This window comes from Lissotriton vulgaris, chromosome 11 (assembly GCF_964263255.1).
Source record: "Lissotriton vulgaris chromosome 11, aLisVul1.2, whole genome shotgun sequence".
Lineage (NCBI taxonomy): Eukaryota > Metazoa > Chordata > Amphibia > Caudata > Salamandridae > Lissotriton > Lissotriton vulgaris.
Window position 1 is genome coordinate 1,106,151,619 of NC_141699.1, and position 23,537 is coordinate 1,106,175,155.

General features: G+C 41.5%; 1 protein-coding gene across 1 annotated transcript in view; it reads right to left on the reverse strand.

Annotated features, from left to right (window-relative positions):
• Positions 1–23,537, reverse strand: part of LOC147684247 (putative cation-transporting ATPase 13A4) — a 446,726-nt gene that overhangs the window by 150,163 nt on the left and 273,026 nt on the right. Inside the window, exons 15-16 of the mRNA XM_086944647.1 lie at positions 8,869–8,955; positions 1,883–2,039 (exon numbers count right to left, since the gene is read on the reverse strand). Of these exons, the coding sequence (XP_086800773.1) occupies positions 1,883–2,039; positions 8,869–8,955 (244 nt within the window). The remainder of the gene's footprint in view (positions 1–1,882; positions 2,040–8,868; positions 8,956–23,537) is intronic.

Consider the following 23,537-nt stretch of genomic DNA (forward strand, 5'->3'; position numbering starts at 1 on the left):
TTGTGCCACCAAATTAAGTTGCAATTTAAATACATATGTCAGGTCTTCCAATGCAGCATGTAGGGCAATTTGAGACTGTCATTTTACAACCTGGCAAATTTTGCCAGGCCTAAACGTTTCTTTGTAATATTTTAAATGTCATCCCTAAGGTAGGCCCTAACAGCTTTTAGGGCAGGGTGCATGGCATTTAAAAAGTAGAAAACAGTAGAGAACGTACTAGTTTTACATGTCTTGGTATTTAAAACTCCTAAAGTCATTTTTATTACTGTGAAACCTATCTCTCCCATTACCTAACTCTGGGTTACCTTATTCCATTTAATATTTGCTTGGGAACAGATAGGGCTAAACTGTTATACAAATCACCCCGAAACTTTCCAAATAAGAGCGGACCAGAGTGGACCATAACTTCTGAAATTTTCGCGAAGATTTGTCAATCGCCGCCAAAGTTATTAGGAATCGAATGTTGGGTTCATATAGTAACTAGGTCCTAACTATAACTACCTACTGGCTAGTGCCAGTAGGTAATATATATATATCTTCAACAGAAAGTTAGACCCAACAGAGAGAAGCTACCAGCAGTAAAATAGTTAATCTTTCTTTCGACAACTTGCAAACAGGCTCCCCTTAGTAAACAAGCATCCTCATAAAAGCAAGGTAGACGCGTTTCAGAAATGTCATCCTTTCTTCAGTGGCGCTTGTGCAAAGAATGAAAAAGCTCCGTTTCTTGTGCACAGTTATATTTCAGTCCCTGCCCCAGTGGGCCTGGCCATCCTCGTGGCTTTCTAGGTCTTGTAGTGCCGCCAAGGTAATCCCAAGTGAGTCCGCTTTTTCAATCAGCCAAATTTAAACAAAATGTCTTACCCATGTGTGTTGATGCTGGATCCTGCTGGGATGCATGCCCCGCCTTTCAGCTCCCAAATCTGAACATCATGTGGGCACCGGGCCGGTCCCAACACCTGCCTCCCATTGTGCCTGAACCTCCTGGCCATCAGCACAGGCCCGCAAACAGCTGGTGGGCTTCTCTGAGGCGGCTGGGCTCAACCGCTTTGTATCCACCAAAAAGTTAGCCCCACCGGATCCAGCATCAACCCACATGGGTAAGAGATTATTGTTTAAATTTGGCTGATTGAAAAAGGTGCCCAGTTAGATGTTTTTTATTTTCTATTCACTTTTTAGTGTGTTTAGGTGACATTGTAAGCTTACAGCTGCCTGTGATTTGATTGCTGCTTGTGCAGGTGTGATTCTATTCTTGGCTTCTTCAAAAGTAATTAAATGCATTGTACAGCAGTGAGATGTGTTATTTAAAACAACATCAATAGTAATACACCTGTATTAGTAAATTGTTTGAAGTTTCAAATTGTAATTGCGATCAAACAGGGGTCATGTCTAGGTGGCAGGGTATTTTATTTTTTTCTTTGTCATTTCTGTGGCATATGCTGGCACCACACCTTCTAACCCAGGCTAGAACTATTGTCTTTGCCAATGCTTACTCTAAACTGTAACTAACTGGTGTACCGGGTCCGTAAGGCAATATGTTGACAAGATGTTATCTTTTCACAATACTATTTTTACATAAAGTTTCTATCATTTCTTGCTATTAATAATGCTGTTCACCAGCTGTAAACATGTTGTAGATAATATTTCATTATCAATATTTCTCTGCATCTCTGTGTACAATTTATAACGGGTTACATATTATAGGAAATGGAATATTCCCAAATCTGTGTGTTAAGAATATTGCAAGTCACCTTAGAGTTCTGGAACTCCATATAGATGTTCATCAGGAGGCCATCATGCTTACTTATGGAGAAGGGGCCAGCGAATGTTACAAGGTTTCCTAATGTTTTAAATGCTCAGTGGTGAGTTGATTTTCTCTGAATACCTGTCTCAGGTCTGCAGAAGCTGATCACCTTCTCTGGTGCTCCTTTCATGAAGACCAGGCACTGGTCGCCTCCAACCACCTGTGTGATAACCGACATCCTCTGTAGGCCTGAGGAAAATGGGAACTGGTGCACGATGGCGAGGCCTTCGACAGGAACCTAAGGATGAAGCAAAAAGCTACATCAGGATGATTTTGAACAGTTAGATTAACTTTTCTTCTATTTCATGAATGTTTAGGGCACTATAAGCTGTTCAGGACACATATAGCATAATGGAGGTATACTATGTCATAGCACAAATGTCCTAGGTGACTTCCCTTAGGTTTGAGCCATGATCAATTATTAGAATTGGGGTGACCTAGAGTCTCTGCTGGTTGTGATGGTGATCTAGTGTCTCTGCTAGTTGTGGAGGAGACCTTGGTTGTGGAGGTGACCTAGAGTCTCTGCTGGATTTGGAGGTGATGTAAAATCTCTACAGGTTGTGGAGATGGCCTAGAGTCACTGTTGGTTGTGGAGGTGACCCGGAGTCTCTGCTGGTTGTTGAGGTGACAGAGTCACTACTGGTTGTGGAGGCGACCTAGAGTCTCTTCTGGTTGTGGAGATGACCTAGAGTCTCAGCTGGTTGTGGAGGAGACCTTGAGTCTCTGTTGGTTGTGGAGGTGACCTAGAGTCTCAGCTGGTTGTGGAGGAGACCTAGAGTCTCTGTTGGTTGTGGAGGTGACCTAGAGTCTCAGCTGGTGGTGGAAGTGACCTAGATTCTCTGCTAGTCATGGAGGTGACCTTGGTTGTGGAGGTGTCCTTGAGTCTCTGCTAGTTGTAGTGGAGACCTAGAGTCTCTGTTGGTTGAGGAGGCAACCTAGAGTCTCTGCTGGTTATAGAGGTGACACAGTGCCTCTGCTGGTTGTGGAGGCAACCTATAGTCTTTGCTGGCTGTGGAGGCAGCCTCGAGTCTCTGCTGGTTGTGGAGGTGACCCAGAGTCTCTGCTTTTTTTGGAGGTGACGTAGAGTCTCTGCAGCTTGTAGAAAGGCACAGCAAACCTTAGGCCACTGAGGAGCAGAAGTTCGTATTCATCTTTGTTTAAAAAAAATAAAAAAATTCAGTGGTTTCTCTGTGTATTATATTTTTATCAACTGGCCACTGCATGAAGAAAGACAATTCCTCATGAACTTTTTTGTGATTTTTTAAATCTCACTGCATTAGTCAATTTATATATGCTTACTTTGTTTTACTTACAATGTTGTACAAATTCGCTTGCTGCTGAAATGGAAATACTGGAACCTTTATTTGTTTTACATTGTCATGCATCAAATTGATTGTTTTCTTTCTAAAAGTATTGATTTCCCTATCATCTCAAATATTAGTGTTGAACTTTTCATTTGCCCAACTGTATTCTTTGTTAAAAATATTTAATTTACAAAAAAATTTCAAACTCATTCCATATTTAGTCCAAAACATGATGTTGACCTATTAAGAGTTGTATGCCATCTACGGTTATGTGTCTCTATTTACTCAATATTATCTTCGGAACACTTCCGTGCATATTGCCTTGAATTAATGACAATATACATGCCTCAGTCCAATGAATCTTGGCACTAGTCAATAGTTGCTTTCATTTTAAATTACAGTATCAAAAATAAAAGTGTTCTGTGTGTTCATGCCATGACTACATGTGGACTCACTTAGACAAACAAACATGTTAAAGTAACTGGATGCCTCTTGCTATGGCTATATCAAGTAAATGTCCATATTATTTGTTATTTTCAGTCATTGCACCTCTCTTTGGCGAATACCCCATTGCTCTTGCTCCTTTTAGTTCTGCTGTAGCTCTCTTTAGTGAGTACCCCATGTTCATTGACCTCCCGCTGCACCTCCTTAGGGAATACCCCATAGTCATTGAGCTCCACAGCACCTGTATTTAGTGAGTACCCCATGTTCATTGAGCTGAGCCACATCTCCCTTTAGTGAGTACCCCCATATTAATTGAGCTCTGCACCATCTCTCTTTAGTGAGTACCGCATGTTCATTGAGCTCAACTAGATCTCTCTTTAGGGAGTACCCCCTATTCATTGATCTCTGAAGCACCTCTCTTTAGTGAGTACCTCCATGTTCATTGACCTCTGCAGCATCTCTCTTTAGTGAGTACCTCCATGTTCATTGAGCTCTGCAACATCTCTCTTTAGTGAGTACCCCCATGTTCATTGAGCTCTGCAGCATCTCTCTTTAGTGAGTACCTCCATGTTCATTGCGCTCTACAGCACCTCTCTTTAGTGAGTACCTCCATGTTCATTGAGCTCTGCAACATCTCTCTTTAGTGAGTACCCCCATGTTCATTGACCTCTGCAGCATCTCTCTTTAGTGAGTACCCCCATGTTCATTGACCTCTGCAGCATCTCTCTGTAGTGAGCACCCCCATGTTCATTGAGCTCTGCAGCACCTCTCTTCAGTGAGTACCCCAGTGTTCATTGACCTCTGCTGCACCTCTCTTTAGTGAGTACCCCCATGTTCATTGAGCTCTGCTGCACCTCTCTTTAGTGAGTACCCCAATGTTCATTGACCTCTGCTGCACCTCTCTTTAGTGAGTACCCCCATGGTCATTGACCTCTGCTGCACCACTCTTTAGTGAGTACCCCAGTGTTCATTGAGCTCTGCAGCACCTCTCTTTAGTGAGTACCCCCATGTTCATTGACCTCTGCTGCACCTCTCTTTAGTGAGTACCCTCATGTTCATTGACCTCTGCAGCATCTCTCTGTAGTGAGCACCCCCATGTTCATTGAGCTCTGCAGCACCTCTCTTCAGTGAGTACCCCAGTGTTCATTGACCTCTGCTGCACCTCTCTTTAGTGAGTACCCCCATGTTCATTGAGCTCTGCTGCACCTCTCTTTAGTGAGTACCCCAATGTTCATTGACCTCTGCTGCACCTCTCTTTAGTGAGTACCCCCATGTTCATTGACCTCTGCTGCACCACTCTTTAGTGAGTACCCCAGTGTTCATTGAGCTCTGCAGCACCTCTCTTTAGTGAGTACCCCCATGTTCATTGACCTCTGCTGCACCTCTCTTTAGTGAGTACCCCCATGTTCATTGACCTCTGCTGCACCTCTCTTTAGTGAGCACCCCCATGTTCATTGAGCTCTGCAGCACCTCCCTTTAGGTATTACCTCATTGTTTATTGAGCTCTGCCGTACCTCTGTTTAGGGAGTATCCCCCATGTTCATCAAGCTCTGCGGCACCTCCCTTTAGGGAGTAAGACCCCAGAGAATGATAGCACATTGTTGGAAAGTGGATTATTAGTATGATAAGTAGTGACTTATCACTAGTAATAAGGCCACACACACAAGAAAAGGTTCGTTTAGGGTCTCAATAAATTAATCCCTTGCTTAACCCTTGGTAGCTATAAATCAGCAAGTAGGCCTAACTTAGGAGACATGTGTGTAAAGCATTAAAAAAACATACATAAAAAAGCCATAACACACAATACAAATCCAACATCAATTTATAAAAATACATGATATCTTTAGAAACAAATAGACATCAAAATGAAAATTATCTAATGTAGGAAACCAGAGATATGAATTATTATAAAATAAACACTTTCTAGTGCTTGAAAACATATAGCCCCCCTTTGGGACATCTAGTCGTGCTTGTCCAGGACAAAGTCAATGTTTGAGGCCAACCCCGTTGGAGCCAGGGTTGGATACACTAAGCGGGAGGCCTTGGTCAATATTTTATCTTCACACCAAGGCCCTAATTAGGATGTCGGTCAAACCACAACTGATAGCCTGTCGGTTGCAGTCCAACCAACATCTATCTATGCAATCCTACCACCTCATTATAATGCGGTGGTTGGAGGCAGGAGACAGAGGGTCTGATAACTGCTTTTCTGATGGGCTCAAGAAGCCTGTCGGGGCAACGGTTGGAAAGTAAATGACTTCAATGGGGCGGTGCCTGCTGAGGTTCCGCCATAGTGATTACAATGCCCCTTTCAGGCAACCTTTCAATGGCGGTCCGACCGCCATTGAAAAGCTTTCGGAAGTGGAATTTGGGAGGCCCTTCACAGTGAGGCCTTGAGGACACATGGGTACCCCCTAAACATCCATGACCTGTGTGCCAGCAACCACATGGTGCCTAGCACATAGTGCATGGATGTTTGCAAACATCCATTTTCCCAACGCGTGTTGTGCTACGGCTCTTTTATGGCCGCTGCACAAACCGCAAGGGAAAAATTTATGTTTCCGGCTGCCTCTTGGGTGGTCGCATCATCATCATCATTATCAAGCTCCTTTATTTCGCATTGAAACAATTCATAAAAGTATACAATAAAAAAGAGCATTTCATTACAATTAAAATTATATTTAAAATCCATTTAAAGAGATCCAAAAATGATGAATACAGTAAAAGAGCCAATGGGTTTAGGAACATCAGATTAAAACAAAGATATAACAGCAGTCTCATGTTAGAGCAGGTACATCGATAAAGCAGAAGATTTAAGAAGTGACAGATGTTGTACTATCCACCTTGCGTGTTCTTAGGGCAGCCAGAAAAATTGCAGCAAGAACATAACAAACTATTGGCGTTTCTAATTTAATAAAATGTGAACAGGGCTGTGCCTAACATGCGCAGTAAGAATTTCTTTAAAAGTGGGATATTAAAAATCTTCCTATCTAGAGCATACAGCGGGCAGAAGAATAAGAAGGGAAAGGTTTATTGGGGTGCCATGTTGTTACACATACAAGGCGGTAAATTGCTTACAGAAAATGTATTATTAGGGTGACCCAGCATTATTGGAATTAAAAATTCTGCCGCAATTTTGACAAAAAAAAACCCAATGCTGGTTGTTCTCAGCAAACCCTAAATAAGAGAGAATGATTTAATATCTGCGGTATATTATCATAAACTTTTATAGAGTATTTCCCTCTATGACCTTCCCACTTATCCAGAATCCCTTCATTTAGGTAAATGTCCTTTAATATAGATTTAGGAAAATGTTCACAGGGGGTCGGTGAGTCGTATTAATAGGACAGTCCTAGGATGGTTAAATTTTTCCTGACATACACTAACCAAGGGATTTTATTAACGTGGTCCAGGATATCAATCAGGATTTTCCCACTGTGCCCCTATTCCATACTGAAAGTCAAAGGAAAAGAGGCGCACATTTGATGACATCAGTAATGAATGGCAATCCAATTTCTTTATATGCAAGAAATTATAATAAGAAGGTGGGACTGAGAGCAACCTTTTGATAAATGTGTCCCCTTGAAGTGAAGTCACATCAGTTATTCCCCAAATTGCTGCCCCATATGTAGCAATTGAATGAGTTTTATGCCCAATAGATTTTTAGCATTTCTACAACTGGCTTGCAGCCCAATTTTTGAGAAAATCTGAAAACTGCTGCGATGCTTTGGGCCATTAGGTTTGCATGACTATCCGGCAACGACCTCCAATTTTGTTTCACATCAAAATTTATGTCCATATAATTGAAATGTCCCACCTGTTCAATCTTTTCACCCTCTGAGTAATATCTCACTGTCTCCATTCTGCCCCCGCCCATTGCCATGATAAAAGTGTTGGCTTTAATTACATGTAGGTCCAAAGTATGCATAAAGACTGTATATTGAAGGGCCATGGGAGTCCTAGCCAACGCGACCGCATCGTCTGAGCCGTAAAGGAGGATAGGGAGGTGGGACAACTGGACCTGTGAAGTGTCTTTCAAGCTTTTAATAAAGACATCAATTAGAGGTTGAATGTATATAGAGCAAACATAAAAGTGGCCAGAACACATCCTTGTCTGACACCCCTTTCAATTTTAAAGTGTTTAGTGCATTCACCTTACAAACCAAAGCGCACTGAAGCGGTTGCATCCCTATAAAGCTCTCTTATAAAGTTAATAATGCCATTGTCTATTCCCATATCCATCTAAATGGTCCAAAGTTTGTTATGCGCAATGCAGTCCAAGGCCTTTGACAGGTCCATGAAAGCCATGTAAAGACTGGCATTTTATACCTGTAGTATATTTATTTGTGATCAGTGACAAATTAGGGCACTAACCAACGGTACCCCTCCCCTGGCGAAACCCATACTGCAATTCTGTATGGATGTTATTTTCCTTATCCCATGCTTCTAGTTTATTTAATAGCAGCCTGCCCATAAATGTAGCTGTACTATCGAGCATGGAGATGGGACAATAGTTTGCTGGCTTAGAGGCGTCCCTTTTTTATAAATTGGATTATGACAGAGTTCTTCCAAGATGGAGGTGGACCTGCCTTGCTTATCGCATTAAATGCCCCTGTTAAAAGAGGAGACCAAAAGGGAATATCAGCCAGAAAGATATATAAGGGGACCCCATCCAATCCAGGAGCCTTCCTCAAGGAAGATTGCAGCAGTGCCCATTTAATTTCCCCTAGCTCGAAGAAAGGCATTTAAAGACCTCTGTACCGGGGATAACATCAACACTAACAAGATCTTATTTGTTCTTAAAAATTCCTTGAAAATATCTAACCCAGGAGTCTTCATCAATATGGACCTCGAGGGAGGGTCCATCGATATCTTTCAGGAGCATTAATTCCCTTCCAGAAGGCGGTGCTGTCTCGGAGGGCTGAGGCGTGTTTTAAATTACCCCATGCCTCTGGTTTAAGGTGCCTCAACCGACTATCCCTAGTTAATTTTTAAGTTTTCCTTAAAGTGCAAATCTCCTCTTGGTTTTTAGGAGAGGTTTGGAGGGCCTGTTTGAGGAGGCCAGGGATCAATTCTTATCATACCACCTTTAGGGTGCACTACCGCTAGCTGGTATTGAGCAAAAAAGCTGTGATTTAAAGTAATGCAGTAATTTACAAAATGCTTGAGTTAACAGTGTTTGATTTGAGAAAGTATCCAAGCAGGTCTTGGTAGATATGGCACTTTTCTACCATCTCCATGTGACACAGCAGAGCTAGTGGTCTTGCTGCATTGGGATGCATCCAATCTTTGTAATTCTGCCACCCCATATGGAAGTACCTTGGTGGCCTTTGGTCCTGGTTTGAGAATTATTGATGATGTTTGCTTCCCTTCGACTTCTTCATTGATACTCTGATCCTCAACCTCCTGGCAGCAAAAAGAAGAAAATTATTTAGGGCAGCAATAAGAAATGTAACATATATATATTCATGTGATCAAGCCTCATGGAGGAAGCAAAACGGGTCATGGCAGACTGCTGGGCGAGACTTTATGCACAATAAAGCACTGAGAAATTGCACCAGTATATGGGTCCACTCATCGCCATTTTTCTTTGAATGGAATGGAATGGAATCGAGAATGTTGCTATATATATATATATATATATATATATATATATATATATATATATATATATATATATATATATATATATATATATATATATATATATATATATATATATATATATATATATATATATATTCACTGAAAAAACCATAGGTTATAGACCATATATAGTTAGGAATTAGCATTTACAAAACCTTGAAAATTCACTGAAAAAACCATAGTTTATAGACCATATATAGTTAGGACTTAGCATTTACAAAACCTTATTTTACTCACACAAAACCATTGAAATTCGCATATATAGTTAGTTGCACTAACTATATATCGCACACCCGCAATCCACTGCTGATCATGTCACATATTACATAATTCATGACATGGTCAGTGACATCACTGATGACATCACTGATGACATCTCAAATGACATCACTGATGACATCACTGATGACATCTCATTTGACATTACTGATCACATCACTGATGACATCATTCATGTGATAATACGATGAACCTCTTCAGACTCTAATATAACCTTAGATACACTCAGTGTAAACAGACACTCACAGACTGTCACTCATCCATGGAGTTACTCACACACCTAGTCAGTCATGCAAAGAATCAATCACACCTCCATTTCCTCAACTATACAGTTATACACACCTTACTTATTCAAACATATACTAACACATATTTACTCTCTTATACAATCCCTGATACAAGTTCACAATGATCCATACAGCCACTCACACATTCACTGGCTCTTATGCACAGTTATTTATATATGTCAACTCTCACATGTACTGTGTTTTACATATGTACTTACTTTGACATGTAGCACTGAGATATCCATTCACTCACCAATACACTCTTGCACACAGTCAACCGCCCATACAGCTGTTTCCACATGCACTTTTGAACCCATACATCTAGTGAATCAACTGCTCACACATCTATGCACAGAGTCATACACCTCCCAGCCACCCACACACACACTCAGTCTCCCATACAAATACTTGGGCAACCAATCAATAACCCATATAGTTACTCATATAGCTACTGATCAACACATGCAGCAGTTTACAGAACAACAGACATAATGATGCACAATTTAAGACAGTTTAGTCACTAACCCATGCACTCAGTGAGACACATTTAATCACTCACTCATACAGTCAGTCATGCACCTACTAAATCCTTCATCCAGACACTTATACATCCACTCATTCTTCAATACGTAAGACATATTTTAACTTTACAGAAATATACAGTCACTGGATGTTGTCATCAGTGAGGTCATTTGAGATGTCATCAGTGATGTCATCAGTGATGTCACTGACCATGTCATGAATGATGTAATATGTGACATGATCAGCAGTGGATTGCGGGTGCGCGATATATAGTTAGTGCAACTAACTATATATGCGAATTTCAATGGTTTTGTGTGAGTAAAATAAGGTTTTGTAAATGCTAATTCCTAACTATATATGGTCTATAACCTATGGTTTTTTCAGTGAATTTTCAAGGTTTTGTAAATGCTAATTCCTAACTATATATGGTCTATAACCTATGGTTTTTTCAGTGAATTTCAATGGTTTTTTAATAGCAAATATCAAAAGCTGTAAAATGTATTCTTCTTTTAAAGGAAAAATATATTGTATATGTATTTAATATAATTTTTTTATGTATATACATTTTTTGAGGGAACAAATTTATCAACTATCATGCTGAAGAAGAGTGTGGGGAAAAAAAACCAAAGAGGAGGACTAAGAAGAAAAAACAATCAGTTCAAAAATACAATTGCTTTAAAGCATGAAGTGCTTTTCCACACATTTACATTTAAATAACCCATATTAGAACATACTAAATATCTACAGAGGAGACGGTGTACATTGAATTTTAGACTCTTCATTGGTACCTACATGTTGGTACTTACATCACCCACACAACACAACAGCTCTATTCAGAGCTACCCTACCTCAAAGCACTCTAAAATATTATTTGACTATTTCCCTTGGTTTTCCCCTTGTTACGCTTTCCGGAACGCTACCCGGTGCGCGGACCGGGCGCTAACCGTGTGAAAAAAAAAAATGTTTTTTTTACATATATGGGCCTCCTCAGCCACCCTCAGAAAACCTAGGGGGTCAGGATATGTCTCCTGTGCCCCCTTATACCCATTCACAACATTGTTTATCCTCCATCTTGTGACTAAATTCGTCCGAAACACAAGATGGGGGACTCCCGATACGCTACCGGTTCGCTACCCGGTTCGCTACCCGGTTCGCGTACCGGTTCGCGTACCGGGTAGCGCTTCCACCGCGAAAAATCGAAAAAAAATGTATTTTATTTTTTTGCCCCGCGGGGCCCTTTAATAGCCCCCACATCAATCCTAGGGGGTCGGGAGGGGTCTACCTTTCCCCTTTCATTCATTTCCCCCTTCGTTTATTTCCACCTCTTGTCTCTCGATCCTACCGAGAGACAAGATGGCGGCCGCTCCGGACTGTTTAGAATGTTGAGAGTCACTGGAGGGCCAGTCCGCTTCTCCTCGCGAAGTTCCGTTACGTGTCTGGTACGCGAACCGGGGCGCTAACCGGGACGCTGTCACAGATATATATATTTTTTGGAAAGTTAATTTCTCAAAATCCACTGGAGCACATATCTTGTGACCTAGCAAAGGCACATCGGGCAAACAGTCTCTACAATTTTGCCAAGTTTCATAGAAATCCATTCAGCCGTTCGAGCTAAAAGTGAGTCCAACCGCCCTATAGAAAACTCAATGTTAAAAACACGTTTTGGGACCCCCTTTTTTTCTTGGCCCCCGCTTGACGAAACCCCCCCAAACTTTCAGGGGACGCTCAGAAACAACATGTGCCATTCTCCTGAAAATTACAGCCAATTCCGTCCATCAACGCCAAAGTTATTCAACATAGAATTTTCAGAAATCCCTATTCAAAAAAATCCTAACTATATATACCTACTGGTGACCGCCAGTAGGTAATATATATATATATATATATATATATATATATATATATATATATATATATATATATATATATATATATATATATATATATGTCCTGTACACCGTCTGTCTCCCAGCTTGCGCGCTCGCACAGCAAGTAGACTCCGGACACGGACCTCGAGGTGTATGAGAGATTTTATTTCGCAGAAAGAGTCACCGACGTTTCGGCTCAACGGAGCCTTGATCACATGACAGCGTTTTCTTGGCAAGGTACACCTTTTAAAGTGAAAGCGAGTGGTTAACTAAAATCACCTGTGCAAACTCACTAGTAAACATAGAAAACATACTGTGTGATGCACTCAACATCGTTTTACATTCTCAAGTTTCTTAATAAATGTAAAATACATTTGTAGCCAAATGGTATTTAAAATGTTTTCAGCAGATTAAATAACAGGTGTGACTAAAAGAGTATCATTGTAAAATACACAAATCTATTACACAAACCCGTCTCTTGAAAGTCCTATTTACAAGTATATATATAAAAATATATAAAAGACCCCTAATCATTATCTTTCAATATTTGTAAACATGGTCTTTGATTTTGCTTCCTCATTTAGGAACCTCGGTATGGTAGTTAGATCCATATAAAGTGCCGCGTGCTTACTTTTTAAAGTGCAAATAGTGCTTAAAAAAGTGCATCAATATGTGCAAAATTAGCATAGTGCAAATACGCATATTACAGTATACCAAGGTCCTAATACATTTCACTCTAAAATAATGTGTATTTGCAAATATATCGATTTCTCTTGAGGGGGTGGATTGCTATATCTTTTTATGTTATACTCCTTACATAATGTTTTCTTAAGACTTCTAATTCTAGACGGATAAGTCTTTATTCACAAGAGTCATACATATCTCTATTGAAACCTCCTGTGTGAGTGCCATTATTCCTATGTTTAAAAAAAGTTTTTGTGCTGGAACGAGTTCAAAACGATAAGCCAGGTCCACAAGGGGCCTGAAACCCAAAACCAAGATGTCCAAAAATAAAACTAAACAAACAACCTAATGTTAAACAACCTTTACAGTTCATTACATTTCAATGGTTATTAACCTGGTTGCAAAAAACAGTGCACAGTGAAAAATAATAAAAAAACAAATATTGTCTATTCTCATAGCAGCATGATTTCTTTCAGTGATGGTTATTGAGAATTGTGGCTGCTCGCAGCCCCCACGGGATCTGTCCCAGCCATCTCCCAGCCGGGTGAGTGCCGTGGACATTATCCACATGGGGGAGAGCACACACTCCCGATACATTAAGTTTTCTAGAGTAAGCAAGTGTGGAGATCTTCAGTCACATTCAACCCATGGGGCACCTTAGTATTGAGCAGGAGGATATATTTTGTCTCCAGCTTTCTAAGTCTGGTTTCCCTGTCTCCGCCTCTTTTGGTGTTGATGACAGAATCAATAACCCAGTATTTAAGACCACTGTTGTTGCTTTGGTGGTGGTCTTTGAAATGGCGCACAACAGGATATGTGCTGTCCATATTAGTTATTGCTCGCAGATGTTGCAAAATGCGTTTATGGACAGCATTCCTGGTGCTGCCCACATACTGCAAGCCACAAGGACAACGCAAAACATATATAGCGTATTCTGTCTTGCATGTGAGTACTTGGGTTATTAGATGTTCCTTTCCTGTGAATCCATCCCTGTAGGTTTTGGTGTTTTCACCATGTGTACACGCTTTACAGATTTTACAGTTATAGAACCCCTTATTTCTTTGCCACCACTCTGTTCTCGTGAAGGGATCCGGGTTGGTTTTAACTATGTGGTCCCTTAAAGAGGGGGCTTTGCTGTAGGTCAAAGAGATAGACTTTGGTAAACTTTTGCCTATAACATTATCCCTCAGCACAATGGGCCAATGTTTATTCACTATTTTCTTTATTTGCTGGTGTTGTCTAGTGAATCCTGTTATTAATCTGAAGCATTCAGGCTCAACTATAACTGGTTTAGATGTGTCTTGACTGGGCGGCTCCCTGTCCGCTTTCCTGATTAGGAGCTCCTCTCTACTCATTAACAAGGATTTCTGCACAGCTCTGTCAATCACTTTTTCGGAGTATCCTCTTTCAAGGAATCTTTCCCTGCTTTCCTTTTGTGCCTGTTCCAGTTCCACGGGGTTGCTGCATATGCGTCTTAACCGCAGCATTTCCCCGTATGGGATACTGGAAATGAGATGGACCGGGTGAGCGCTGGCAGCATGTAAAATGCTGTTGCCTGCTGTCTTTTTCCTGTAAACCCTAGATTCCAAACGACACCCCTTGGTGTAGAGTTCAGCATCTAAAAAGGTAATTGCTTCCTGACTGAGTGTTGCAGTAAATCTGAGGTTAAGGGGGTTATCATTGATGTCCTCAATGAATTTGAGGGCCTCTTCCTGGCTTCCTCTCCATATGACGAACAAGTCGTCAATGAAGCGGAACCATGCTACGAGATTGTTCTTAATGATGTGCTGAAAACCAAGCCCCAGGACCAGTTCCTCCCAAGCCCCCATGTGCAGACATGTGTAACTTGGAGAGAAACTGGCCCCCATTGCTACCCCCTGTTTTTGGCGGTACAACTGTAGGTTGAACAAAAACACATTGTTTGAAAGACAGAAATCCAACATGTCTAACAGCATTTTAGTGTGCTTTTCATTGCCTGGTTCCCTTCTCGATAAATAATACCGTATTGCATCAAGACCATCACTATGCGATATACTAGTATATAGAGCTATCACATCTAGGGCTATCAGCCAATCCCCCTCCTGAATCTGTACATCCTTGATTTTTTCTAGGAAATCCCCTGTATCACGTACGTACGACCCCAATTGCTGAACATAGCCTTGTATGAAATGATCTATATAGATTGAGGTATGTTCAAGAAGGCTCCCCCTTGCTGATATTATTGGCCTTCCCGGTGGATGGATGGGGTCTTTATGTATTTTGGGTAAAAAATACAAAATCGGTGTTAGAGGGTGTTCAACCTTTAGATAATCAAATTCATTGTCAGTAATGAGTTTGGCTGACCGCCACTTACATAGCTGTAATGGCAGAGTTTTTGGCTTTATTTAGCAGTGATATAGATCATTAATCTTGCTCACATCTAGTATAGGTATTCTTAGCCTGTGTTGGCCCTTTTAAGCCCTTTTTTCCAGACCTAGAAGAGGATAGCTGCTTAATATGATAATAGATCCTTTATTCTTGACTTTAACCTGTCTATTGCCTATTGGCTTTGACATATTAGACACATTGGTATGGTTTATGTAGGTATTCTGCATCCCTTTCAGGCCTACAGGCCTAGAGCTAGAGGGACTCCATCTTGATGAAGCTGAGAGGCTTTTCAGGGCAAAGGCAAAGTTTATAGTTAAGGCTGTTGTTCGCTTGGAGAGAACCGGCTCAGGCTGGCCCCTATCGAAGGAATGTATTTTTCTCCACTCCGAAGACACAACTTCAGGCTGGCCAGCTGGGAACGTGTCCTTGGTACGGGGAGGTACAAGAATTTGGTGGGCGGCAGGTTACTGGCCGTAACTTTCCATGAAAGGACAAGCTTCCATATTAGCGAGCTACAGGAGAGGAGGAGTGTTCATTCCAGCTTGTGTGCAGTTCAGTTCAGTTTGGAGTGCAGTTCAGCGTGGTGCTCAGAACAGCTTGGAGCACAGAACAGCTGGGAGCTCAGTTCAGCTTGGAGCTCAGAACAGCTTGCAGAGAGAGAGAGAGGATGTCTGCTGGAGCTGCAGAATAGAGTGCAGTTCTTAAATGGAGAAAGAAGGCAGACGATTGCTGAAGATGAGGAGAGAGAAAGCAGTGCAGAGAGCATCAAAGAAGGCTGTCAGCTGGAGCAATTGGACCAGAGGCGTGGTGATGTGGTGAAGGAGGGAGAGACAGAGAGAGCCCTAATCCCACCAGAGGCAGAGAGAGAGCCCTAATCCCACCAGAGGCAGAGAGAAATCTTCCTTCTAATAGGTGAGGTAGTCTGAACCAATCACACTTACATCTTAATCTTATCTTTATTCCCTAGGCTTTTGCATTGTTAATCTTTTCCCTTTCAGCGGAGTGTTCCTGTTATGTTTAATCTTTTCCCTTTCAGCGGTGTGTTCTATCTATAGTCTTTGTCAGTTACAGATCTGTATATGTGTATTTTATTATTGTAATAATAAACATCCCCATAACTACAGTGCATGAGTTCTTTTATGATAAAGCTAGCCTGGCTTCTAGCCAGTTGCTGTTGAGCCACTGATGGATCAGAAGGGAGTAGGAGCGCTTAAATCAAGAAATAACTCAATCACATAGTGTGTATATCTTTGTCCCCATACAGTGAGGGTAATCTTCTATCCTGGTAGGTATTACTGTTTGAACAGATGCTACCCCTGATCAGGTAAGTAATAGTGAGGGAGAGAGGAGACCTGCAACTAAGGGACTAAGTTAGTACACCCTCCCATAATCCTGTAAACAGCGTCTTCTGTTCCAAAGCATAGGTAACCTTTTTCCTCCTAGTCAGATGTTATAGCCAGAACAGATGCTGCCCCTGATCCGGTAAGTCTGAATGAATAGGGAGAACAGGGAGCCCTTGAGCTGGGGAATTGTTGACACTAAGTAATTAGGCTATCCCATAATATTATTGTAGTAGTAGATCCTTAGTGAAGAGACATATATATAAAGGTGTTCATAGGAATGTGGTCGTCGTTGATATGCGGCGTTAGTGAGAACGCTGGGTAGGATTACCAGCGTGGATACCCACAGGATTGTGGCTTGAATAAGTGAGAGCGCCAGGGGGGACACTGGCGTGGAGATCGACAGGATTGTTGATCATTTGGAAAAGGGAGCATTGGGTTCTGCAGGCCCATGTGTAGTCGCACCGGATTGTGCGCAATATCTGCCCTAGGGTAGACCGGTCTGGGTCTGAGTGGCCGCGAGACCAACTGATGTGAATATAAGTGTGGTGTAGGGTATGGATATCCCTAGTAATCAGTGAGTATTCTTAGTATCCCTATAGATTTAGTGGTGTTTTTAATAATATGAGCTTGTATATTGCGAGTTCCCCATCCTCAGGTAGGTACTCAGGTGCCTGGATAGTTGGTCCTGAGGAGGGATGTGATTACGTTCTGGCTGGGTTGGAGGGGCCCCTAGGGGCTGATCCCATCTAACCAGAAAATCCAGCCATAACATCTGGCGTCACGAACTGCTTACCTATCCTGTGTGATCTGGCCATGTGCTTAGAGAGTTTCCCATGTGTTCTGAGGGAGTGCCCTGAACGCCGGTTCCATCTGGCGTAATGTTGCAGTTTATGTAGCCTGTTAGACCTATGGGCTTGAACAGTTGCAGCGTGAGGAGATTGCATTACATCATGGCATTTGGCTTATTCAGGGTGGAAGGAATGGTTTTCATCTTGGTGTTTAAACTGTCAGGGTTGAAGGATGGCATTACATGAGGAAGCCAGTTACATCTTTGTGATGGTCCTATTGTATAAATGTGTGTAAAAAATGCTTTTGAATTGTCTATTAAATTGCTTGCTGCATCTGCTTATGCTGTGCAATGTGAAATGTGTTCATTGTAATATGATCTGTGGAGTTCTTTGAATATAGCTCCTTGTAAATATGGCTTGTGAATAGCGCCATGTTAATGTGGCTTGTGAGGTGCATGTTCTCATGTTGATCTGCTGTGTTCCTTGTGCATTGCGCCTTGGATATATTGTTTGTGAAAAGCGTGTCTTGTAAATATGGCTTGTGAATAGCGCCATGTGGTCATGGCTTGGACAGGGCATGTTATCATTACGTTAGGCAGGAGAGAGCTGGATCTCTCTCGGGTGCTTGGGGATAACGTTTTGAAAATATATGTACGTGTTATTTGTAAACGTGAAGAAATGTGCTCATGATTTTCCCATGTATCTGCAGACGTTGGGGAATGATTCTGCTTGAGCTGCCAAAGGGTTAATATCTTGAGTTGAGATGGCAGTCTTTATTTTTAACATGCTGTCAACATGCATGGTTATTTGACCTGACTATAAAAGTCAGTGGATTATTTTAAGGATTGATGGTTTGATTTTGACTTTTTTTTTGGTTCCTTGGTCTGCCTATGTGCTTTGTCAATTTCTTGACGGAAAGGTAACATCTTGTGCTTTGCAAAGGGTTCTGTTCATTTCACATTCTTTTTGAAATGCGTCTACGAATTTGTGTGGGTTTGCCTTGGAACTGTAAGTTATAAATCACCCAATCGTATTGATAAAGGGTTTGCACGGAGAGAGAAAATGAGTGAAATGTTAAGGAGGTGGCCCGTTAGAATGCATGCTACGGGCTGTTTTCATTAAATATTTCTTTGAGGGTTTTCCATCTAGATAGGAATGTGCTGGTTGCAATGATCACAGGTTGAGAATAATCAATCTTGCCCGACAGTGCATGGTAACATGTGCTTTTAATTAGTGAAAGGCAACCGTGTGCCTTTGAAAAAATATTAAATGTAACATTATTATTTTCCCATATGTAATACACAACCTTTTTTATAAATGTGTCAGCAAAACCAGCCTTAATAAGTTCACCAACTCAGTTAGAAAATAATAGGCTGTTTCTTAGTGTATAAATGTGGCCCTTTTATTAGGTTGGCTTAAATGGCTTGCATGTTAAATTACATTGTAATGTACAATTATGTTGTTTTACAATTATTTCTCTTTCAGCAGCTGACAATGGTCCATGATAATTCGTTTTTTCAAATGCAGAATGTATAATTTTGTGTGCAAAACTGAGTTGCCCCTTTCTAAATAAGTGCCCATATTTTAAATGTCTTGCCTTTAGCTGAATTAGTTAGACAAAAGTATTTTTAGAAACTGGAGCTTTTAATTAGCAGTACACTGTAACAGAATTGTTTTTTTTAAAATGCTAGCTTTCGTTGGTTAGCACAATCAGGCCTGGGAACAAGCAAGGAATTTGTTTGTCGACCTTGGCAGACCAGCTGGTTTGTGCAGACAAGTTTTTTTCTCTTCCCTCTGCAGGTTCCGATCACGTCCCTGTTCGTTATGATTGGCTATAATCCAATTTTCTTCCGCGGACGGCTTGTTTATCTAAGGGTGGGGCTAACTCGCTCTTCCTGGCTGTTGAGGCAGGCGGCTTCATTGCCTGCTGATAATGGACTCTTGCAGACTCTTGCCCTTGGAGTTAGTTAGTTGCAGTGGGCCTGGGCGGGCTTCTCTGATCTGGGAAATGGGAGGCTTGCAGTGCCCTGCTCCTGCTGTGAGATCATCATTTGGCAGTAATTCAAATTGCTTCACACTGTAGCCTGGCTCCTGCTCTGAAGGGAGGGGCTGTCCCATGAAGGATTAGTGTATGAAATAGGCCCTTCTGGCTGTGTATGTAAACAATTAGATTTTGCCCAAACTAATAATAATAAATATATGATTTTAATTATGTCTTGACTTTAGAAAACTGTTTTTAATTAATTACGTTTTTTTCCCAACACTGAAAGGCACCCGGGGTGCTATTTAAATGGAAAATTTTGTCATGCAAGATTAATGATACTTGTTTTCTTGTCCCTAGGCTTGCTGGGTTGTGGTTGTGCGTGGCCCCTCCCCCTTCCACTTCCTTTGTTGTTTTAGTTTTTTACTTTCATGTTTTTATTTTAGTTTATTATTTTTGGATGATGGAACCAGACCAGACCAGACCGGAAGGGTGATGGATGGCCGCATCGGAGGAAGTGTCCGGATACCGAAGATGCAGGGTGGTGGCCTACACTGAAGCAACAAAAATTGACTTTTTTTTCCAAATGGACTTGATTACATAATTCCTTGGCCTGCATTATTCCTATGTTTTCAATCATTACAAGCAGGCCCCACTTTTAAAACACAATCATGTCACCTATTATAGTTTTCCTGTTTCCTTCAAAACAGTTTTTGCCAATGAAGGACTTTTTTTTTTGAATGGTGGTGCACACATGTGTTCCACAGTGTGTAGAAACTAAGTGATATATATATATATACACCAGCTATCTTGTAGAAATGGGGTTGTCTTTTACTGTTATTACATTTTCACCTTGATTGATCAAAGGGTGGTTACCTTAGACTTTGGATTGTTCTGGGAGGTGTGTCTTTTAGTATGATTATGTATTAATGTTTGCCCAGACCTTGAAAATAATTTGTCATGTCTACTTCTCAGATTTCACCAAAAAGTTTCTTTAAATTGACAAATGTCAGTAGGTAGGCCTCATTTAGGCCCATTGTTATTTTCATCCCACAAACAAGCCCCTACACCAATAGATTTCATGAGTCATCATTAGCTTAAGTTAACTATAGTAGGTAGGCCTCATTTAGGCCCATTGTTATTTTTATCCCACGAACAAGCCCCTACACCAATAGATTTTATGAGTCATCATTAGCTTCAGTTGCCTATAGTAGGTAGGGCTCATTTAGGCCCTTTGTTGTTTTCTCATTAGAAGTTGAAACACATTTAGTTCTTAAGTTGACTATAGTCGGTAGGCCTCATTTAGGCTTAAGTTGTCCGAAGTAGGCCCCATTTAGGCCCCTTGCTGTTTTCATTCAACACATAAGTCCCTACATCACTAGATTTGACCAGTTATCACTAGAAGTTGAGGCACATTTAGTTTGAGGATGCTTTGGTTAGTTTCTGTTGTTATCTGATCCAATTTCAGATATGGTTCAGCATTCAAGTCAAGGGTGCTTTGATTTGTTTTCAGTTGGTTGTTAGGTTTGTATTCCCTACAATTGAGTTTCGGGTGGAATTTCCTTGAGTTGTCATTCTTTTTAGGGAGTTTTTTAGTTTTTGATTTGTTGATAGATTGTGTTGATGTTTGTTTATCTGGATGTTATTGTTTATTGATGTTCGCAAGATAAGGATCTAAGGGTGGAGTGTAATGGCAGAGTTTTTGGCTTTATTTAGCAGTGATATAGATCATTAATCTTGCTCACATCTAGTATAGGTATTCTTAGCCTGTGTTGGCCCTTTTAAGCCCTTTTTTCCAGACCTAGAAGAGGATAGCTGCTTAATATGATAATAGATCCTTTATTCTTGACTTTAACCTGTCTATTGCCTATTGGCTTTGACATATTAGACACATTGGTATGGTTTATGTAGGTATTCTGCATCCCTTTCAGGCCTACAGGCCTAGAGCTAGAGGGACTCCATCTTGATGAAGCTGAGAGGCTTTTCAGGGCAAAGGCAAAGTTTATAGTTAAGGCTGTTGTTCGCTTGGAGAGAACCGGCTCAGGCTGGCCCCTATCGAAGGAATGTATTTTTCTCCACTCCGAAGACACAACTTCAGGCTGGCCAGCTGGGAACGTGTCCTTGGTACGGGGAGGTACAAGAATTTGGTGGGCGGCAGGTTACTGGCCGTAACTTTCCATGAAAGGACAAGCTTCCATATTAGCGAGCTACAGGAGAGGAGGAGTGTTCATTCCAGCTTGTGTGCAGTTCAGTTCAGTTTGGAGTGCAGTTCAGCGTGGTGCTCAGACCAGCTTGGAGCACAGAACAGCTGGGAGCTCAGTTCAGCTTGGAGCTCAGAACAGCTTGCAGAGAGAGAGAGAGGATGTCTGCTGGAGCTGCAGAATAGAGTGCAGTTCTTAAATTGAGAAAGAAGGCAGACGATTGCTGAAGATGAGGAGAGAGAAAGCAGTGCAGAGAGCATCAAAGAAGGCTGTCAGCTGGAGCAATTGGACCAGAGGCGTGGTGATGTGGTGAAGGAGGGAGAGACAGAGAGAGCCCTAATCCCACCAGAGGCAGAGAGAGAGCCCTAATCCCACCAGAGGCAGAGAGAAATCTTCCTTCTAATAGGTGAGGTAGTCTGAACCAATCACACTTACATCTTAATCTTATCTTTATTCCCTAGGCTTTTGCATTGTTAATCTTTTCCCTTTCAGCGGAGTGTTCCTGTTATGTTTAATCTTTTCCCTTTCAGCGGTGTGTTCTATCTATAGTCTTTGTCAGTTACAGATCTGTATATGTGTATTTTATTATTGTAATAATAAACATCCCCATAACTACAGTGCATGAGTTCTTTTATGATAAAGCTAGCCTGGCTTCTAGCCAGTTGCTGTTGAGCCACTGATGGATCAGAAGGGAGTAGGAGCGCTTAAATCAAGAAATAACTCAATCACATAGTGTGTATATCTTTGTCCCCATACAGTGAGGGTAATCTTCTATCCTGGTAGGTATTACTGTTTGAACAGATGCTACCCCTGATCAGGTAAGTAATAGTGAGGGAGAGAGGAGACCTGCAACTAAGGGACTAAGTTAGTACACCCTCCCATAATCCTGTAAACAGCGTCTTCTGTTCCAAAGCATAGGTAACCTTTTTCCTCCTAGTCAGATGTTATAGCCAGAACAGATGCTGCCCCTGATCCGGTAAGTCTGAATGAATAGGGAGAACAGGGAGCCCTTGAGCTGGGGAATTGTTGACACTAAGTAATTCGGCTATCCCATAATATTATTGTAGTAGTAGATCCTTAGTGAAGAGACATATATATAAAGGTGTTCATAGGAATGTGGTCGTCGTTGATATGCGGCGTTAGTGAGAACGCTGGGTAGGATTACCAGCGTGGATACCCACAGGATTGTGGCTTGAATAAGTGAGAGCGCCAGGGGGGACACTGGCGTGGAGATCGACAGGATTGTTGATCGTTTGGAAAAGGGAGCATTGGGTTCTGCAGGCCCATGTGTAGTCGCACCGGATTGTGCGCAATATCTGCCCTAGGGTAGACCGGTCTGGGTCTGAGTGGCCGCGAGACCAACTGATGTGAATATAAGTGTGGTGTAGGGTATGGATATCCCTAGTAATCAGTGAGTATTCTTAGTATCCCTATAGATTTAGTGGTGTTTTTAATAATATGAGCTTGTATATTGCGAGTTCCCCATCCTCAGGTAGGTACTCAGGTGCCTGGATAGTTGGTCCTGAGGAGGGATGTGATTACGTTCTGGCTGGGTTGGAGGGGCCCCTAGGGGCTGATCCCATCTAACCAGAAAATCCAGCCATAACAATAGCTTTCGATGGTATTCTTCCTTGATGGTCAGGAGCTCACGGTTGTTGATTTTTTCGTAACATTCACTGTCATTAAGTTGACTATAGGCCTCTTTATCATAGTTTGTTTTAGTCATGAGGACCACATTTCCTCCTTTGTCACTACTTCTGATTACCACATTCTTTTCTTTGTTAAGTTTCTCAGTCAATGCTTTTTATTGCTGTTGTTGGGCTGAGTATCCGCGTTTTGTACCCCCAATCTGTATTTGCAACTTCTTTAGATCCGTTACCACATTTTCTTGGAAGATATCAATATTATCCCGAAGGAGGATGGGATAGAAAGTGGATGGTGCTCTGAAATCTGTGATTGTGGTTATTCTATTCCCACTCTCATCCATCCCTTTGAGGGTTTCAATGGTACTGCGGGCTGCGT